Source organism: Delphinapterus leucas, chromosome 7 (assembly GCF_059928025.1).
Source record: "Delphinapterus leucas isolate spDelLeu-1000000601 "Yukka" chromosome 7, BTC_Dleu_Yukka2, whole genome shotgun sequence".
In the NCBI taxonomy this organism is placed as follows: domain Eukaryota; kingdom Metazoa; phylum Chordata; class Mammalia; order Artiodactyla; family Monodontidae; genus Delphinapterus; species Delphinapterus leucas.
In genome coordinates, this window is record NC_143135.1 from 15,860,053 (window position 1) to 15,879,005 (window position 18,953).

At 43.9% G+C, this 18,953-nt stretch overlaps 1 protein-coding gene across 10 annotated transcripts in view; it reads right to left on the reverse strand.

Moving 5' to 3' along the window:
- EXT2 (exostosin glycosyltransferase 2) overlaps window positions 1-18,952 on the reverse strand; it is a 139,960-nt gene extending 121,008 nt beyond the window's left edge. For 4 of the 10 annotated variants that reach the window (XR_016393794.1, XM_089914907.1, XM_089914908.1 and 1 more), the window contains exons 1-4: window positions 10,927-18,952; window positions 2,255-2,418; window positions 1,394-1,487; window positions 458-1,023 (exon numbers count right to left, since the gene is read on the reverse strand). Coding sequence is in view for 9 of the 10 variants with exons in the window: in XM_089914907.1 (XP_089771033.1) it covers window positions 458-993 (536 nt within the window). In the remaining variant the exon portion in view is untranslated. Of the gene's footprint in view, window positions 1-457; window positions 1,024-1,393; window positions 1,808-2,254; window positions 3,119-10,926 lie in introns of those variants that run through there. The other 6 variants (XM_089914903.1, XM_022592195.3, XM_089914906.1 and 3 more) reach the window with 6 other exon arrangements.
- Window position 18,953: the final 1 nt, after the last annotated feature.

An 18,953-nucleotide genomic window follows, 5' to 3' on the forward strand; every position in this document is an offset into this window, starting at 1 on the left:
TATATATACTTTATACAAAAATGTATACATACATGCCTATGTTTTATACAAAAATGACTGAAAAGTAACAGCAAAATATTAATGATTATCTCTTAGAGGCAGGCTTATGGAATGAACCTTACTTTCTTCTTTTTGCTTACCTGTATTTTCAGACTTTTTATAGTGAATGTACATTATGTGAGTTATAAAGAAGGGAAAAAAGTGCTTAAATTTAAAAGGAAAAGCATGGGAAGCATCCTTAGCTTCTAAACGTTAAGAGGCTGGGAACCCACAGCAGTGGCACAGGAGGGTGGTACAGAGGCCAGGTGCCCAAAGCACCGGTCCTCCCACAAGTCAGTCGCTCATCCACTCACCCCCATATGAGATAAGAGACAAGCAGGCAGCTGGACACCAGCTCAAGAGAACGACTGGCTCTGTCCCTCCTTCCCTCTAGTTCCTGGAAGACCTGCTGTGATACCTGGAGAGCTGGGCCAGCGCCTGCGCCGTCTCCTTCACGCGGAGCGCGTTCTGGTTGAGCAGGTCGATGGACGGGATGAACAGGCAGGCCCGGGCGATGTCCTCGGTGTAGTAGTCGCTGTCTGCGACGGCCGTGAGCAGCTCGTTGTACTCCTGGGAGATGGTGCTGCTCACTGGGACACCCACATCATCCACATACTTTTTCAGAGAGTAAATGTACACCTTGATCTTGTTCTTGGGGTTGAAGCCACAGCGGTAGACGTCGAAACATGTGTGCATTCTGCAGCTGAGGTCGCCACGCTCGGGGACGGGGCTATCGGCCGGCAGCCTGACCACCGGCACGTCGCGGATGCTGCGCTTCTGCACGCTCCAGTCGCTCGAGGACTCGATGGAGTGCGGCCAGAACTGAAACATGCCCGTGGCGATGAGGCCCAACAGGACGATGGAGAAGAGGGTGATGTAGTAGATGCGGTGCTTGGTCTTCATTCTCGGGATGAGGGCAGGACCCCGGATGTTGTACTTGACCGAGGCACACATAATGACCCAGAGAGCCTCTTCCTCACACTCCTGGTTACCAGGGGAGAAGAGAGAAGAGTGAAGTTTTTAGGGTGGCAGATGACACTTGAAAGGACTGTTCAACTTTGAATCTACCTCTTTTCCTTAAGTGGTCTGATGAAATAATGAAAAGGGATTTTTGACCTGTCTTATAAATAAATAAATGTGTACATATGAGAATATGATGTATTTAATATTACATACTTAATATACATACTGTTAACATAATGTAAAAATATTACTATATTCTATAGATTTATATTCTCTGAAAGCATACGCTGGTAAATGCGTGGGACCTAGGAAGAGGGGTACTGACCAAGGAAGAAAAGTCAAAAGTGCAACAGCTGAAGACAGTTGCTTTATTTTGCTTTCAAATACTTGCCTAACATAAACTGATGCTTCATCTGGACAAACTGAGGTTTCGTTCATTGTACTAAAGTCTGTTTTCATTCATTCATTCAACCCTCATAGAGGACCTAAACAAAGAAGAAAGTGAAAACCTACCTTAGAGGAATTTATATGCTAATGAGACACAAAAGCGAAACAAAATGCGGAATGTAAAAACACCACTAAGAAAACATCAAGAAAAGGCCAAGGGGTATTAGAGAAGATTAATCTTTAAATAAAATATATACTGATGTTTTATAATACAGGGATAGTTGACACATTTAGATGGAAGGGAGAAATGAAGAAACAGGGAAGGAGGAAAGGAGAGGTGGAGGGAGGAAAAGAAAGGCCAATGAGGTAGGTCCACTTCTAAAGATTGATGCCAACAATTCTTCCCACTGGTGAAGGTGCACGCCACTCGTCCAACCAAAAGGTGGAATCTCTTTCCCTTCCCCCTGAATTCGGGCTAGCCTTGTGACCTGTCTGACCAAAAGAACGTGGCCAAAGTGAGATTCTGGGGCTTCTGAGTCCAAGACTTAAGAGACCCTGTAGCCGATGGAAGCCAGCCGTCACGTTATAAGGAAACTGAGCTCCCAGCTTAGGGCAACCTCAGGAAGACCCCAGGGGAAACTATGTGAAGCAAACATGAACCAGCCCCGCCAAGCTCTGTAGAGATGGCAGAATCCCGAGCAAATACGTGATGGCTGTTGCAGTGGCTGTCTGTAAGTTTTGAGGTGGTTTGTTATGTAGCAATAGATAAAGAGCCAATAAGCATCATTGACAGATACAAAGAAAATCCTTAGTCCTCAGCTGAAAATGCAGAGTCCCCCTGTAGAGCACAAATTAAGATCCTTACCAAACAAGCCCGACACCTGATGCCTAGCTACCGTGTGGGGAGGGTAAAGCCTTGAGTGTGGCTGCATCATCTGGCACAGACACGTTACTGCAACAAGAGACTTTAGGACTTCAGCATTCCACATGTCAAAATCCCGATCTTCAAAATGGCCTCATTCGGAAAAGCTATTAATATAAAGGGAAATAACTGAAAAGCTCATAGAGGTCTATCTTAAGGTTTATCAACCATTTGCACTACAGCTAAACGGAGTTCTCCCCAATCATGCCCACACTGTAAGACTGCTTCCTTCCTAGCCAGCAGGGTCTCGTCAAGCCTTGAATGTTGCAATCATTATCAGCTTTTTGGGTAAAATGTGCTGAATGGTCATGAATGATTTCAACTTGTATCTCTCTGAGACCATGATCTGGAACATATCAAGAAATGTGCTTGTGGGCTTCCCTGGTGGCGCACTGGTTGAGAGTCCGCCTGCCGATGCAGGGGACACGGGTTCGTGCCCCGGTCCGGGAAGATCCCACATGCCGCGGAGCGGCCGGGCCCGTGAGCCATGGCCGCTGAGCCTGCGCGTCCGGAGCCTGTGCTCCGCAATGGGAGAGGCCACAACAGTGAGAGGCCCGCGTACCACCAAAAAAAAAAAACAAAAAAAGAAATGTGCTTGTCATGGACTAATATATGAAAGTTCATACATTTTAAGCTTAAAGATTATCATCTTTGGGGTATATACATTAGCCATTCAATATATACTAATGGATTCCATGACAGAAATGCAGGCACAAGAGCTATTTCACTTTTTCTGTCATTCTAACGATGAACAGGATGTTCCTAGCCTGCCCCCAACCCCTCCTTACCACCAGGCCCACCCTATCGTTTTCCCTCTCTCCATGTATCTCTCCTGGAGCTAGAAAAGAGGTCTTGGGACAAATGCACGCAAGGAGCTGCACTCTCCATATACCACATGCCAGAACTGCCCAACAGGCTCTCAAGGTGTATCTATATCCTGAATCAGGGGTTCGCAAACACCCAAATGCTAAGAATCACACAGGGAGAGCTTGTTAAAACACAGAGTCCTTGGCCCCAGCACTGGAGGGTTGTATTAGTAGGTCTAAAATAAGGTCAAAGAATCTACCGATTTAGCAAGCCCCTTGCATGTTTATTTTATGCAGCTAGGTTTGAAATCTTCACTAATGTTAGACAAACTACCATTTAACATAGTAGCTTTTTTCTTTTTAAATTTATTTTATTTATTTATTTTTGGCTGTGTTGGGTCTTTGTTGCTGCATGCGGACTTTATCTAGTTGCGGCGAGCAGTGGCTACTCTTCATTGCAGTGCGGTGGCTTCTCTTGTTGCGGAGCACGGGCTCTAGGCGTGTGGGCTTCACTAGTGTGGCACGCAGGCTCAGTAGTTGTGGCACACGGGATTAGTTGCTCCACAGCATGTGCCATCTTCCCAGACCAGGGCTCGAACCTGTGTCCCCTGCACTGGCAGGCGGATTCTTAACCACTGCGCCACCAGGGCACAGTAGCTTTTAAAACTTTTTTTAAACTAAAACCTATAAGACAACATTTTATATTATGACCCAATACAGACATAGATGTGTATGTATAATATCTGAAATATTTCACAAAACACTATTTTCACAAAACAATGTTTAACCTTAGTACATAGTATTAGCCACAGAACATGTGATGAACACTGTGTTCTTCTATTATCCTATTGCTTCTTAAAAATACTGGCCATAACCTACTAGAGCAATAATCCACAAAGGTAGTATCCACATATGACCTTTACAATTTTCATGAGCTCCAGATTATAAAAAAAGACATTACCACAACAAAATAAATCCAAAGATAATAGAAGGAATTAATAAATAAAAGCACAGAAATTAATTAATTAAAACCCAAATAGGATCAACAAAGCTAAACTTTTTTTAAAAAAGACTAAAGAAATTGACATTTGGGCTTCCCTGGTGGCACAGTGGTTGAGAATCTGCCTGCCAATTCAGGGGACACGGGTTCGAGCCCTGGTCTGGGAGGATCCCACATGCCGCGGAGCAACTAGGCCCGTGAGCCACAACTACTGAGCCTACGCGTCTGGAGCCTGTGCTCCGCAACAAGAGAGGCCACGATAGTGAGAGGCCCGCGCACCGCGATGAAGAGTGGCCCCCGCTTGCCGCAACTAGAGAAAGCCCTCACACAGAAACGAAGACCCAACACAGCCATAAATAAATAAATAAACTCCTACCCCCAACATCTTCTTAAAAAAAAAAAGAAAGAAAGAAATTGACATTTGACATAATTCTGGTAAGATTAATCAAGATAAAGAGAAAATAAAGCACAAATAAATACTAGAATGAAAAGGGGCCCATAACTCTAAATACTGCATGTATTTAAAAGATGAGATGGTATCAATGAACTTATACCAAAATATTTGAAAATTTAAATGAAACGGAGAAATTCTTTAAAAAAATATACCTTATTAAAACAGTCTCAAGGAGAAACAGCAAACCTGGAAAGCTCTATAACATTAAAGAAACTGAATCAAAAGTTTAAAAAATCTTCCTATAAAGAAAATTCCAGATCCAAAAGATTTTCCAAGTTCTACCAAACAGTCAAGAAACAATAATTCCAATTTTACACAAAGTTCGGAAAAAAGAAGAAACCTTTCCTGACCTACTTTAGGAGGCTAGTATAACACTAATACCAAAAATCTTAGACCAGTGATTCTCAAAATACAGTCTGGGGGCTCCAGGGGGTCCCCAAGACCCTTTCAAAGGATCTGAACTATTTTTATAATAACGCTGACATTATTTTTTCACCTTCCATTTGCCAGAAGCTACGTGATGTGTGATAATGCAAAGACTGAAGGCAGAAGTAGACACAAAAATCCAGCTGTCAAGTTCTTCCAAACATAATGAAATATATCAACTCACAGATTCAAGATGCTCAACTCCAAGTACAATATATACAAAAAAAACAAAAACAAGACAAAAACCAACGAGATATGTCAAAGTAAAACCACTAAAAAGAAAGCCAAAGAAAAATATTAAAAGCAGCCAGAGGGGAGGAAATCTATTCAAGGCAGATTAAAGAGCTATACGTAACAGGCAAAACTGTAAGATATTTAGAGCACAAGAGAGAATACCTGTGAACTCCAGGCAGAGAATGATTTCCAAAATGAAATGCAAATCACAAAAAGATAAAATAATAAATTCAGTGTTACAATTAGGAATTTCTATTCATCAAAAGGCATCGTAAGGAAGTAAAAAGACAGGCTATAAACTAGAAGATATTTGCAATACAGGTAACCGATAAGGACTAACTAGCAACCAGAATAAAGAGCTCCTACAAAGTAGTAAGAAAAAAACAGAAAAGCCAAAACAAACAACAGAAAACTAAAGACTTAAACAAGAATGTCACAGAAGAGGCCACAAAATGGCACATAAACACCTGAAAAGATGTTTATTCTAATTAATGGACAGGAAAAGTATGGCAATAAAACAGCAAGACATCTTCTACCCACCGGCATGGCAGAAGGTCAGCACCAAACACCACCAAATGCTGGTGGTGACCTGGAGCCACAGGAACTCCAAGAGTAGGAGCATGACCTGGCTCCACAGTCCCAAGGGGGCATCAGGAGGGCGGGAAAGAAGAGAGGCTGACACCCACTATGTTAGAGTCCTAGGCATCACATTTTGCTTCGTACCTGTCACAGTTTGAGTCCCCCCATAATTAACCCCCCAAAAAGAACCAGAGATGAGGATGGGGGTGCAGGCAGTTTTACTTGGGAGCTAGAGAACAGAGCAAGAAGAGAGACAGGGAAGCAGGGAAAGCCAGTAGGAGTGTGTTATTAAGCTGGGTAACAGGGGCTCTTTAGGAACCCTCTGAAGAACATGCAAACTACACCATGTCCCTCAGAAGGAGGAGAGGCCAGGTCATTTATCTGCAAACCCCTATCCACCATTGCTTGCAGGTTGCCTGGTATTATTATCAGCTCTGACCCTGTACTTAACAGCCCTCAGAAGGTCTGGATATTCTCCTTTCCTTGATGTACCACAAGTCTGATAAAGACCTACAGTTCCCTTGAGGAAGGACTCGGGAACCATCTGTCTATACTTTCAGGGATGTTGCAAAGTTCTTCTTCAAAGAGATCCAGCCTCCCCCTCAATCCACGGGATACAGGTCTGAGAGCTGGCTCACATCTGAAAACTAGGTGATAGTGATTCTTCCACTGCAGCAGCTGACATCAGCCTTCTACTTGTCATCTGTTGATTTTTTTTTTCTGGTTATACCGTGAAACAATACCCTAGTTGGCTGCCCATCTATACCCTCTATAGGAATGCCAGGCTCTCTTAGCATCACAGTGGGTCCAGACACACTGGTTTCGAGTCAAGCCTCACTGCTTGTTATGGATATTGTGGCTACCTTGCCTCTGATGGTTAGTGCCACCACCTGGCTTCTGCCACTTCAGAATCCTATCATCCTCATTGATACTTGGGAGCCCAGCTCCATGGTCAAATCTCATAAGGTCAATCCTGGCCTATGGAGGAGAATCAATGCTGAGCTTCTCAAACGTGCTGGTCCCCTCCCTGCGGTTCCATATTACCAGAGGGAAGGGAGAACGCCCTCCGGGGAACAGGAAATGCACCTCTGGCCTCAAGTAATAAATCTATTTCAAATCTCCACCTCCCTGAACCTTCTGACCCCCACCTTAATATTCTGCCAACACAGCTCTGGCACCTTTACCTCATTTACTCCAGACTAGGGTTTCTCAAGCTCAGAACTAGTGACATTTTGGGCCAAACGATTCTTTTCTGTGGGGAGCTGTTCTGTACAATGCAGAACGTTTAGTAGCATCCCTGGTCTCTAAGCAAGAGAAGCCAGAAGCAACCCCTAGTTGTGACAACTAAAAATACATCCAGACATTGCCAAATACCCCCTGGGGAGGCAAACTGGCCCTCAGTTGAGAACCAACGGTATCACAGTCATATCCAAGGTTCCAGGAGCCTGCCCAGCAGCACATCAGGACCAGCTTGTCTCTTCAAGGCCACGAAACCCTGAATCAGGAGAGAATCCTCCCAAGAGTCACTCCCACTTGGCTTCACAGTCCACCGCGACCCCACTTTTGGTCTGACACCCTCAAGATTCATTCCCGTGTGTCCCTCCAGTTCCTGCTGGTCCACACGAGCCAGGTCCTGCAGCTCTTCCAGTACAACAGCTATCACCCCAGCGGCAGGGGCTGTACTTCCCCACTTAGGCAGTGCTGAGATCTGAGGGCAGGGGACGGGCAATGTTGACGAGGAGAAGCACTACCTTGCAAAGTATCCACCTCCAGGGAAGCCTCTGCATAGTGTCAGGTGAGGAGCGCTTCTTCTCAGCAATGGAGTGAGAGACTTCTGCTGGCCCAGAGGATCTAGGAAATCTGGGAGTTCAGTCCTCAGCGCCTCCACCCAAAATCTCCATCCTAAGACTCACAGTCCCACTTCTTCCCTATCATGGCCCTGACTTCAGCAGAAGAAGCCTGTCAAGGCCGTGCACTCAGCTTCCTTTGCAGTTCAGCCATAATTACGATTAAATTCTGGGCCTGATTTTCAACACAGTCTGCCCTCCAGCTGCAGGAAACGCTGCCATGGAGTTCTATCTTTCACAATGCGTCCCGAGTTGATATCTGGCTGATCTGAGCCTGATCGCACCTAAGGCCTCTAAGGGGATAACAAGAGCCAACCAATTCCACCAGCGTCATCATGACCACGGTCCACACACTGCTCGAGCGCTAGAGTTCCTGTGCCAGCCAATGCTTTCCTTTCTACCCGAACCTCATCCCAACCCTCCACTGGTCAGCCGGACTACTCAGTGACGCTAGAGGGCACCAGGGGTTATCAACGCCTCACCTACCCCCAGCAAAGGGGTCCTGGTTGCCACCTGAGGGTGAGCGATTCCAGTCTCACAACGCTATTCTCAGGACCTGCTTTCTAGAGCCACTTCCAGTACCAACCGCCTTAGTTTATGTTCTGCCAAACTAAAAATGGCTTGGGTGCAAGTAGCTTGCAGAAGACGAATCCAGAAAGCCAGAGGGAGGGAGTAAGGAGAGGAGCTGGAGAAGAACGGAAAGCCACGAGGGTGCATTACCGTGCTGGCTGCCATACTGAGCTGGGCAGATGGGGCTCAACCCTTCTAGGGTCCCTCTGAAAAATGCACCTGAGAACTGTCCCTTTCAAGGACATTCATCCACCGAAGCCTATCCATCCCGTGCCTGCCCCACCCCCACCCCCCACCTGAGGGCTGTTCCCAGGGATATAAACTCACATTTCTGAGGTTTGCCTACACTGGCTAAGTGAGCGTCCACAAGTCTGTGCTGAACAGCTGAGAGAGATGGCGAGCACTTGAGGTGGAATAAAAACTCTTAATAAAAAAAGAAATGAGGGGAAAAGCCTTAAGTGAAAAAGAAACCAGCCCCCAACTAAGTCGAGCTTTAGAGACTGAGAACTCTCCGTGAACATCCTTGTACCTTTTACAGGCTTCATTACAGCACTTGCCAGATTGTAGTAATTGGTTATGTAATTGCAAGTCTCTCTTCTACTGGTCGTCATTTTCTTGTAATCAGTTTTTCATCTCTGCTCAGTATTCCCAGCATCTAATATCATGTCTAGAACACATTCCATGTAAACATAAATGTTTGTTGAATGAAGGAGTGTCTCTATACTTCCCAGTTCCGTCAGCACACACACTGTTCAAGGCCCAAGTTTTGAGTTATTATATGGTGATGAACTCTGATCAGTTTCTTTCTTGAATTAGTTTCCAAAGGGGGGGGGCGGAAATAGACAGGTAATTTCACAGATGGAATTTTCTGTACCTACCCTTGACCACCCTCTTCTCCCCTAACACTGAGCTTCCCCAAGAGGACAAACCAAAAGGAATCTTCTATTAATGAATGTTTTTCCATATAATACCACAACCTGGGTCAAAATAAGAATTTCACAACAAGCCCTACAAACTTTAGCCTCCTCAAAGCACATCAAATCTGTCCCTGCAAAACACTGGAATCATCCGGCTAGATGTCAGGCACTGAATCACTGGAAAAATCTTTCAACCTCACTCTACTGTCAAGATGAGATGCATTTTCTGTTCCTGGAATTAGTTATTCCTAAATCTTGCCCGAATAACCTTTCCTTAGTGCTTCAGGCTATGTCCAATCCACTTAGTCCAAAGTTTTCAGTCCCAAACTCTCATCTTCTTAACCTTTTTACAGAAGCCCTCACAGATGAACTCTTGGGGCCGCTGCGACCCTGGAACTTAACTCACCTGTTCCTGAAAACAAAGGAACCAAATATTAACCGAAGCAGGAAAATCTGCAATTCACTGCCTTACCTGATAGGATCCTTTACAATTAAAGTTATGTTATAGCGAACCACCCCTAAAAATGATTCCAAATTTAAAAAACAAAAACCTGTGCCCCTTTGTGCGAATTATACTATAATTAACACAGTGCATATAACTAAGGAACTACTGACAATAACTAAGCTTTACTGCAGACCCACCACATGCCAGGATCTGTTTTAAGCGCTCTGCATTAACCTAATCTTCCTAACAGCGCCCTGTGACAATCTATGATTATCCTCATTTTACAGACAGCGAAAGTAACAAGGAAGGCTAAGCAATTTGCCCAATGTCACACAACTAGAAAATGCCAACGCTAGGATCTGGAGAATGGCAGCCTGGCTCCAGAGCCTGCGCTCTCTAACCCCCATGTGAAGCTGCCTCCCCTAATTACCCTTAAAAGCCTGAATTAGATACACCTTTTTCAGTCCTCAATTAACCAGCATAATTTGACAGACGCAAATCCATTTACACCAGCATTTGCAACCAGATGGCTTAAGTCAGCGGCAGTGAGGAGTGATAGAAATTGAGTCATGTATTTTATTACTGTAAATAGCCTTTGAGCTCTGAAATTTACAAACTAAGTCCCGTTTAAGTCCTCAGGGCACTCAATTGACTTAGAAGAAGAATTTAAATGGACGTATTTCTATTTCAAGACATCTTCAGACAGATAAATCAAGGACCCTTCTAGATTAGCACTTCCCAATAAGTTACACCAAGTAATTTTAACCTCAAAACTGTATACATAGATCTGGTTCCCGCCGTCAGTAAGTAAAACTCCAAGTGCCTCTGGGCTTCAAGTAGATGCCTAGAGCCCGGACACCGCTGGCCACCCTCCTCACCAGAGCATCCGGTCCTGCCCAGGGCATCTGGTACCGCACGGGACGCCACTGGCCAAGGCAGAACCCAGAGCTGAAAAATCCCAGCGGGAGAAAGCAGATCCCTGTGGCTCGCGGGAAGGAGCTGGCAGCAGAGAGAGGTCACGGCAGAGGGTGGGGCCTTCGGAAAAGGAAGCCACAGGATCCCGGGAAAAAGGAAAGGTGCGGACGGGGAATAGAAGTGGGCAAGGAAACAGGTGGGAAACCAAAGTGCTAGGCGGGTCGGGTGACGAAGGAGAAGGCGGGGAGGAAATCAAAGCGCACCCAAAGCGGGAATTCACCGGGAGTGGCGCCGGCCTCTTGCAGCCCTCGGACCTCCCCGCGGTCCGCGCTTCCCCGGCGATTCGGCCCCGACTCCGCCGCGGCCCGGGGAGGCCCGAACCCTCACCGGGGGCCCGCCCGGCCCTTCCGCGCCCCGCTTACCTCGGCCACGGTTGCCTCCTGCTCGGCCCCGCGCTCGGTCACCGGCTCATGCCGCGGGGCACTGGCCACAGCCGCCTGGGTGGGATCGCACGAAGCTGCTGGTCGCCGCCGCCTGCGCCGGGTCTGCGGTAGCTAGCGGGGAACACTGGGCCGGCTGGGCTCGGCGGCCTGACACCCAGCTCACTGCGCATGCGCGAGCGGCCCCTGCCCGCGCCCCCTGCTGGACAGGAGGAGTCAAGGCACCGCTTAGGGTTTCTCCCAGGTAGGCGGGCGAAACTCAGGCTCCACAGTGAAATCCATAGACACGCAGCCTCGTTCGTAATTAAAGAAATTAATTAAAGAAATTAATTAAAGTTAAGCCCCATGCTTAACTTACAAAACTGTTTATAAAACTGACAAAAATGTAAACGTCTTAGTATAATCGGTATTCATGCGCGTGCAACATTCGTGAAAGGGAATTTGGCAGTTATCCATTAAATGTAAAATGCAGGTAACTTTCCCCAACAATCCCTCTGTATGGAGTTTACCCTATGGATACTCTCAACGACGTTTATCAAAAATATTCATTACGGTACTGTTTCTAATAATAGCGAAAACCCAGACACAACCAAAATAAACTATGGAAAATTTGATATTAATCAAAATAAATTATTAGAATGTAATAATGAGAGAATGAATATGTATGTTGGTATTGAAAAATCTCAAAGACATGTTAATATGAAAACATGGTTTAAAACAATAGATGAGTATGATCCTTTTTATGTAATAAAATATACATATATATGTATGCAGAAACAAGACAAAATATATATGTAGATGCTTGGATTCAGGCACTTATATATAACATTTTTTCGGAAATAATTCAAGAAGCAATAAACAGTTTTAGAGGGATTAATTGTGGAGGTAGAAATGGGGGAGAAAAACTTTCATTTTGTTTCTGTATTATTTACATGATCTAGCCTCCTACATGCACAGCAAAACCCCTGTCATAAGACAGTTAAGTGGAGTCTAAAAAATTCAATCAAAATGCACAGTGATGTTATTGAGAAGTTAATGAAATGACCCCACTGAGCCTATGCAGTTTACAGACAACGGCTGCAGAATCCAAATCCATCTGGTCTCAGCTGTACCTCAGCACCATCTGGTGGAAGTTGTCACTTAGAACTTAAATATTCATAGGGATGATTCTAAGTCTAGAGACCCACTGGGGCTTCCAGCAGCAACAGTGATTCCAAGAATATTCTTGTGAGTTAATGCCTGCTTAACAAAGATCCAGAGAGATTGGGATGAGAATATTCTGGAGACAGGAAAACACATTCTGCTTCCCCACATCTAAGAGAGCATTTGCTCTGCTCTTCAAATCCACACACCCCCAAAAAAAATGATAAGAAATTTTAGCACACATACACCACATTTGAGAAACGGATAAGTGGAAAGCATTTTCACTTTCTTCTTTGTCTTTCTCTGTAAACATTTTAAATGAATTATTTTTTCATTAAATGAGGACTTTCTGTGTTAAAGAACCGTGTTAGGCATAGCCTTTGAAGAACCTGCCTATCTTATTCACTTTTTATAACCCTAAACATGCATAGTGCCTGGCACATAGGAAGTGCTCAATGAGTAGTTTTTGAATGAATAAAGGGTGCCCAGATGCTGGGAGGAGCTCAATAGAAAGAAAACAAATGCACAAGTAAGATTCACCAAAGCAGAGGATGGAGACTGGCATAGGAAAATGTATACAAAATGCTACAGCAGGGGTCCCCAACCCCCGGGCCGGTACTGGTTGCCACCAGTCGGTAGAAAAACTGTCTTCCACAAAACCGGTCCCTGGTGCCAAAAAGGTTGGGGACCACTGTGCTACAGGGTTCAAGACAGAAAGCGATCACATCCAACTGGAAAGATGTAGGAAGACCTCACACAAGAGTTGACACTTTTGCTGGTCCTGGAGGACAGTTAGGATTTTGACAAATAGAGGATGAAGAGGGCATTCCCTCAGAGAAAAAAAAGCATGAGCAAAGGCACAGATGTGAGAAAGAAGGAGAAGCAGTCAGAAAGAGCAAGTGTCTTTTAAACCACCATGGTTCAAATGGTGGGGCTACATTTCTAGGGGTAGAAACCATGCAAGGAATTGGAGGTGAGAAAGTATAGAAGCTGTGATATTAGAAGTTATGTGATGCTAAAGCAGCTGAGAGCGACTGCAGAGAAGAATGAGAAGGAAAACTGTGGGCCAGGACCTGAAGTCTCAGAAGGTAGAAAAGTACTTGTGGTCGGTGGTTAGAAGAGAGACTGTAGAAAGACATTTCATTACTTGCTCTGAAGGTACAGGAGAAAGCAAAGACCATGCAGAGTCCCGCATATCCAGTGGCCAGGAGAAGTGCAAGTGAGCGTTAAAAAGCGTGTGGTTTTCAAGGAAAGGGGCATCATCAGCCACTTTTTGTTTTTTTGTTTGTTTGTTTGTTTTGCGGTACGGGGGCCTCTCACTGTTGTGGCCTCTCCCGTTGCGGAGCACAGGCTCCGGACATGCAGGCTCAGCGGCCATGGCTCACAGGCCCAGCCGCTCCGCGGCACGTGGGAGTCTCCCGGACTGGGGCACGAACCCGTGTCCCCTGCATCGGCAGGCGGACTCTCAACCACTGCACCACCAGGGAAGCCCCATCAGCCACTTTTTTGAAAGAGAGTTTACAATGAAGAGCAATTGCTAGTGCGGAGATGAATGCCAGCTTTACCACTTCCTTTACACGATAGCAGTCTGTAAGTATGGAGAAAGGTACATTCCCCAAGAAAAAAGACTCCGTGAAAGAATTGTTCTGTGGTATTTCACGTTGGGTCAGCTTATACGACACTGGCAGGCAGCCTGGGTGGACCAGAAAACACCTATCAACACCAGAGCAAATATAATGAACACTCTCTCAAATGGATACTGAGCTCACAAAAGAAGTAAAGAAAATATACAAGGAGCCAAAAATGAAGGTGAAGTGAGAAAATTGAGTGTTGAAGGTACAGTTTGGGCATACAAGATGGGAAGATGTGGAGAAAACCATGTAAAGCTAGGCTATTGAGATGGACGACTGGAAAAATTTGCTCAACATCAGTAACAAACCAAAAAAAAAACTTGTCTGTCTTGTCCAGAGAATGGGAAAAGAAGAGTCTCTGCTGAGAAGCTTTAATTTCAAGCTTCACAACAAGGTGGGATTTGAATGGATACTGCCAGCATGGTCCAGGAAGTTCCCCACCTAAAGAGTAACTTGAAGCAAAGGAAACATAAATCCCCTCTGGAGGGTCATGCCCTCAAGGCAAGCTGCCCAGGATTCTGACAAACATAAACTCACAATCTGGAATTACAAAGCGCATGAAGAATAAACCAGCCAGCAGAAACTACAAACAGCAGAAATTTAACCTGCAGAAACTACAGATAACCGGATAATGAGAAATAGACATAAAATAAGTAAGTTTATGGTGCTCAAAGACTTACAAGATGGAACTGTAAATATTAGAAAGAAACAAGATGGGTTTTTTCCCCAAAGACGGAAGAGATTGAAAAAGTACTAAATATAAAAATTGAGATTAAAAATTCAATGCATAAGTTAAACCACAGATTAGATACAATTAATACACTGAGATATAGATCTGAATAAATTACCCAGAATGCAGATTCAAGCAAAAACAAGGAGATGGAATATAGGACAGGGAGGTTGAAAGAGAGGGAGAATACAGGAAGAAAACCCAGGATGTATCCAGAAACAGGGAACAGAGAAAATGCAGTAGAAGCAGTTTCCAAGGATACAGTCGCTAAGAATCTTCCATTATTGGACAGAGATGTTCACCGGTAATGGATGGACAATAAGACTAACAGTGGGCTTCTCAACAAAAACAAAAAACAGAAGTCATAAGATACTGGTAAAAGTGCCAAAAGAAGCTAGCAGTCAATTTCAATTGTATACCTAGTGAAACCATCCTTCAAGAATACGAAAGAAACACATTTTCAGACAAACACTGATAGAAAGAATTTACCATCAGTAAACCCTAACAGAATTTCTTAAGAGATGTATTTCAGGAAAAAGAATATTAAAACCAGAAGAAAGTACTGAGATGAAGTAAAGAAGTAATGAAATGGATAAACTCATAGGTAAATCAAAACAAATACTGGCTGTATAAAACTATAAAAATAAAAACAACAAATTTGGAGATTAAAAACTAGCCATCACCCCCATGTTCACTGTGGCATTATTCACACTAGTCAAGATATGGAAACAACCTAAGTATCTATAGACAGATGAATGGAATATTATTCAGCCATGAAAAGAAGGGAATCCTGCCATTTGTGACAACACGGGTGGACCTCGAGGGCATTCTGCTAAGTGAAATAAGAGAAATACAAACACCATATGATCTTTCTTATATGTGGAATCTAAAAAACAAAACAAACACACAAAAAACCTGGCTTATAGACACAGAGAAGAGAATGGTAGTTGCCAGAGATGGAAGAAATGGGTGAAGGGGGTGAAAGGTAAAAAGAAAAAAAAAAAATGGAAAGAATTTTGCAGCAAATACCCATATATCTACTGTCTATATTATGCAATTAATATTTTACAGTATTGTCACATGTCTGTCTATCCATTTGCTGATCCATCATTTTTTTTGCTACATTTCAAAATAAGTTGCAGATATCAGCAGTTACATCTGAATATTTTATTGAATGCATATCATTAACTGGAGATCAATATTTTGCAGTTCCTTTTTTCTTATGAGATAAAATTTATGTACAATAAGATGCACATATTTTGTACTTTTTCTTTAAATTAGGGAATAACAGTAGCTTTGGCAGGTGAGGGGGGAAAAGTAATGGCAGAAGAAAGGAGCAAAAAATGATGATTTTCCCTTTATACAAAAATTATAGGTCCCATGTACTCATATAAACACCTAAAGAAAAAAAATTAACAAATTAGAAAACAAAAATACAATAGAATTAACAAAAGTAATAGTTCATTGTGAAAAACTAGTAAAATTGATAAAACCAATACAAGACTGTTCATGACAAAAACAAAAGCAGAGAGAGCAAAAGTTACCACTATTAGGAGTGAAAAGGGGATATTACTACATAGAGAGAAAAGAATGTAGTACTGATACATGTAAATGTAAATGAACCCTAAAACATGAAGCTGAGCAAAATAACCCAGACACAAAAGGGAACAGCTATATGATTCCTTTGGGAAACTTTATGCATGGAGCTAGAAATCAGAGTGGTGGCTGCCTGTAGGAGATTGGGAGACTTACATAAGAGCTTGAAGGAACTTTCTGCAGTAATAGAACTGTTCCACATCATGACGGGGATAGGATATTAGTTACACAGATGTATGTATATATGTCAAGGACATTGAATCTTACAGTTAAGACCTGCCCAATTCACTGTAGGTAAACTTTACTTCAGTTTTTAAAAATTAATTGAATGCAGTGTTTTAGCAGAAGCTCAAAAGACATCTGAGACCAGTACTAGACCTAGATGGTATCTGTAACTCTCCTAGGTACTTTCTCTAAATAGAATTTTTAAGTTTATTTCTTTTTTTACTGTATACAGCTTTCATGTGGTTTTAAAAACAAAAAGCATTAAAACAAACCCAGGAGAACCATTAAAGTGAAAGAAAGAGTAAAAATTCTCACTTCTGTCCTTGTTTCCCATCCTCCCAGTTTCCCTACCCCATAGGCAACTACTATTCTCAGTTTCTTTTGAACTCTTTTTCAGACTCTTTATGGGAAAACAATGCCCTAAATTTTGACATAGGGTGATGGAGTCTGAGAAAACATGGTGTCAAACATTAAATATCCTGTTGAGAGTCTTGAAGCCTTAGAACTATTGTTAGAAATATTCACATCAGAACTGGAGGTTCTATTTGACCAGGTCTTCGACCAAACTGGGGTTGTCATGACTTTTCAAAGCACAATTTCCAGAGGAAGAAAAAAACAACTACAACAAAGAGGCATTAACTAAAATACTAGTCAACAATATGGCAGGAGATGAAAATAAAGGAGTGAGAGTTAAGTGTTCTAAGGTCATTTCCATGTTCAGGAGGAGAATAAAGAAAATGATAAAGTGAATGTTAATAAATGAAGAGTATCTGGCAAAATAAATACTCATTTCCAGACATACAAAGAACTACTACAAATCTGAGGCTTAAACAAATATTTTTTAAATGAATGAAATAAAATGAAAAGGAGGCAACAGAAAAACATACTCTCTTTTCTGTGTCTGGAAGTGGTTGGTGAGGAGGTGATGTTTGGAGCTTCTGTAGCCATATTGAGACAATGAGGAAATAAGCTTGAAGGGGAAAAGCCAACCCACTAAGGATGGCAGAGTGGACAGATGAATAGAACCTGGGTTCCCCTGGATGGGCAGAAGATTGAGGTAAGGCCTGCTGGCCTCCTATGGCAGGAGAGAAATGAATGCTGAGGAAGAAAGGGTGTCTATCCTGCTAATACCCTGTAGGTGTCTACTACAAGGACCATGTAACCTGGAGCTGCCTGGAAGCCATCTTGCCACCATCTGAATGGAGCATGTCTGAAAATGAAGCCACACAGAGGAAAGAGAAGAAAAGAGAAGGAGAGAACACAAAATCTGATGGCTGTAGTAACTGGCAGAGCAGAAAGGTGAGCAGAGAAGATGTGAGGTGGGTGTAGGATATGTCCAGTCCATGCTCCAGAAAGGGAGACATATGGAACACAGCCATTCAGCAGAGCACAAGCCAGCTCTACTCAAACCAATGAGCTCAGTTCAGATCCAGATTCCTAGTTTAGTCAGCCTCTGCTAGGAAACCTGCTTGGATTCCCTCTAAGGGAGAGCTAGGAGTCATCCTTCTGAAAATTCTAAATGGAATTCATCACGTGGGTCCTTCACAGGGGACCCTCAACAACAGTGGCAGCGTCACAACAGAGGTCTCTGGAGAGGACGTGTAGGGCCATCAACGTGGCCATTCTGTTCTGACCTCCTGAAAAGCGGCAGGCATCCCAGTACAGCAAATCCTGGCATCAACGTATCCTGGAAGTGGGAGTAGAAACGAGTGCTACTTAGCCAACGATGTTGAAAAATAATGGAAGGTGAAACGATGACAGCATGAAGCCCGGTTCTCGGGACTGGAAAAGTCAAAGAATCCTTCGGGACTGTGGTTTGGCGGAGTGGAAAGATTGTGAACCAAACCAACCTGAACTTGAATCCTGGCCCTGACACTTTTTAACTATGTAACTTCAGAAACATCATTTCATCTGTTTGAGACTCAGTTTCCTCATCTCTAAAATGAGGGCTAATATTGCCAGCTTCCCACGGTGGTTAGAGTTAGAAACGATGCATGTAAATTACCTAGCACAGTGTCCGGCACGTACAAGGTATTCAAGAAAAGACAGGGAGGAAGGAGGAATGAATGAAAGGCAGAAAGAGGAAGACAAATCCTAAGCCATAGAGCATGGTTTATAGAAAGTAAACGCTGATTTCACCAACATGCTCTAAACAGAAGAACAGAGGAAGATAGCTTTTCCAAACAGCAGTGTCGGCACCTGAGAAGGGTCCTCAGCCCACAGCTTTAAGGCTGGTTCAGAAAGCTCCTTGGAGCTCTGAACTAAAGCACCCCTGGGGAAGGGGTGAGCGGCCCTTTGATGCTTAAGGTGGAAAGGCCAGCCTGGGTCAGAGCTTGTCCCCATAGCAGCCTCCGTTCAGGGCCCATCATCTCCCAGCACAGTCACGGCTAGGTCGCTCTGGTTCAAGACCAGCAGTAAAGGCAGTTCCTTCCCAGGAAGAAGAGTATCCTGGAGATAGAGTCGCCCCTCCTGACTCCCGCCGGGGACCCGTTCACCTCGGCCCACGCGGGGGCTGGTCCCATGTCCCAGGTCCCAGGTGTGCTGTAGGCCCACACATCCTATGTGCAGGGAGAGTAATCTGAACATACAGAATTAATTCCTTTCTCCTTGTAGAAATCATCACTCTTCTTTCTTTTGGGGGCAAACGCTCTCTTAACGTGTGTTGCTCCTTTGACTTGTTTCCC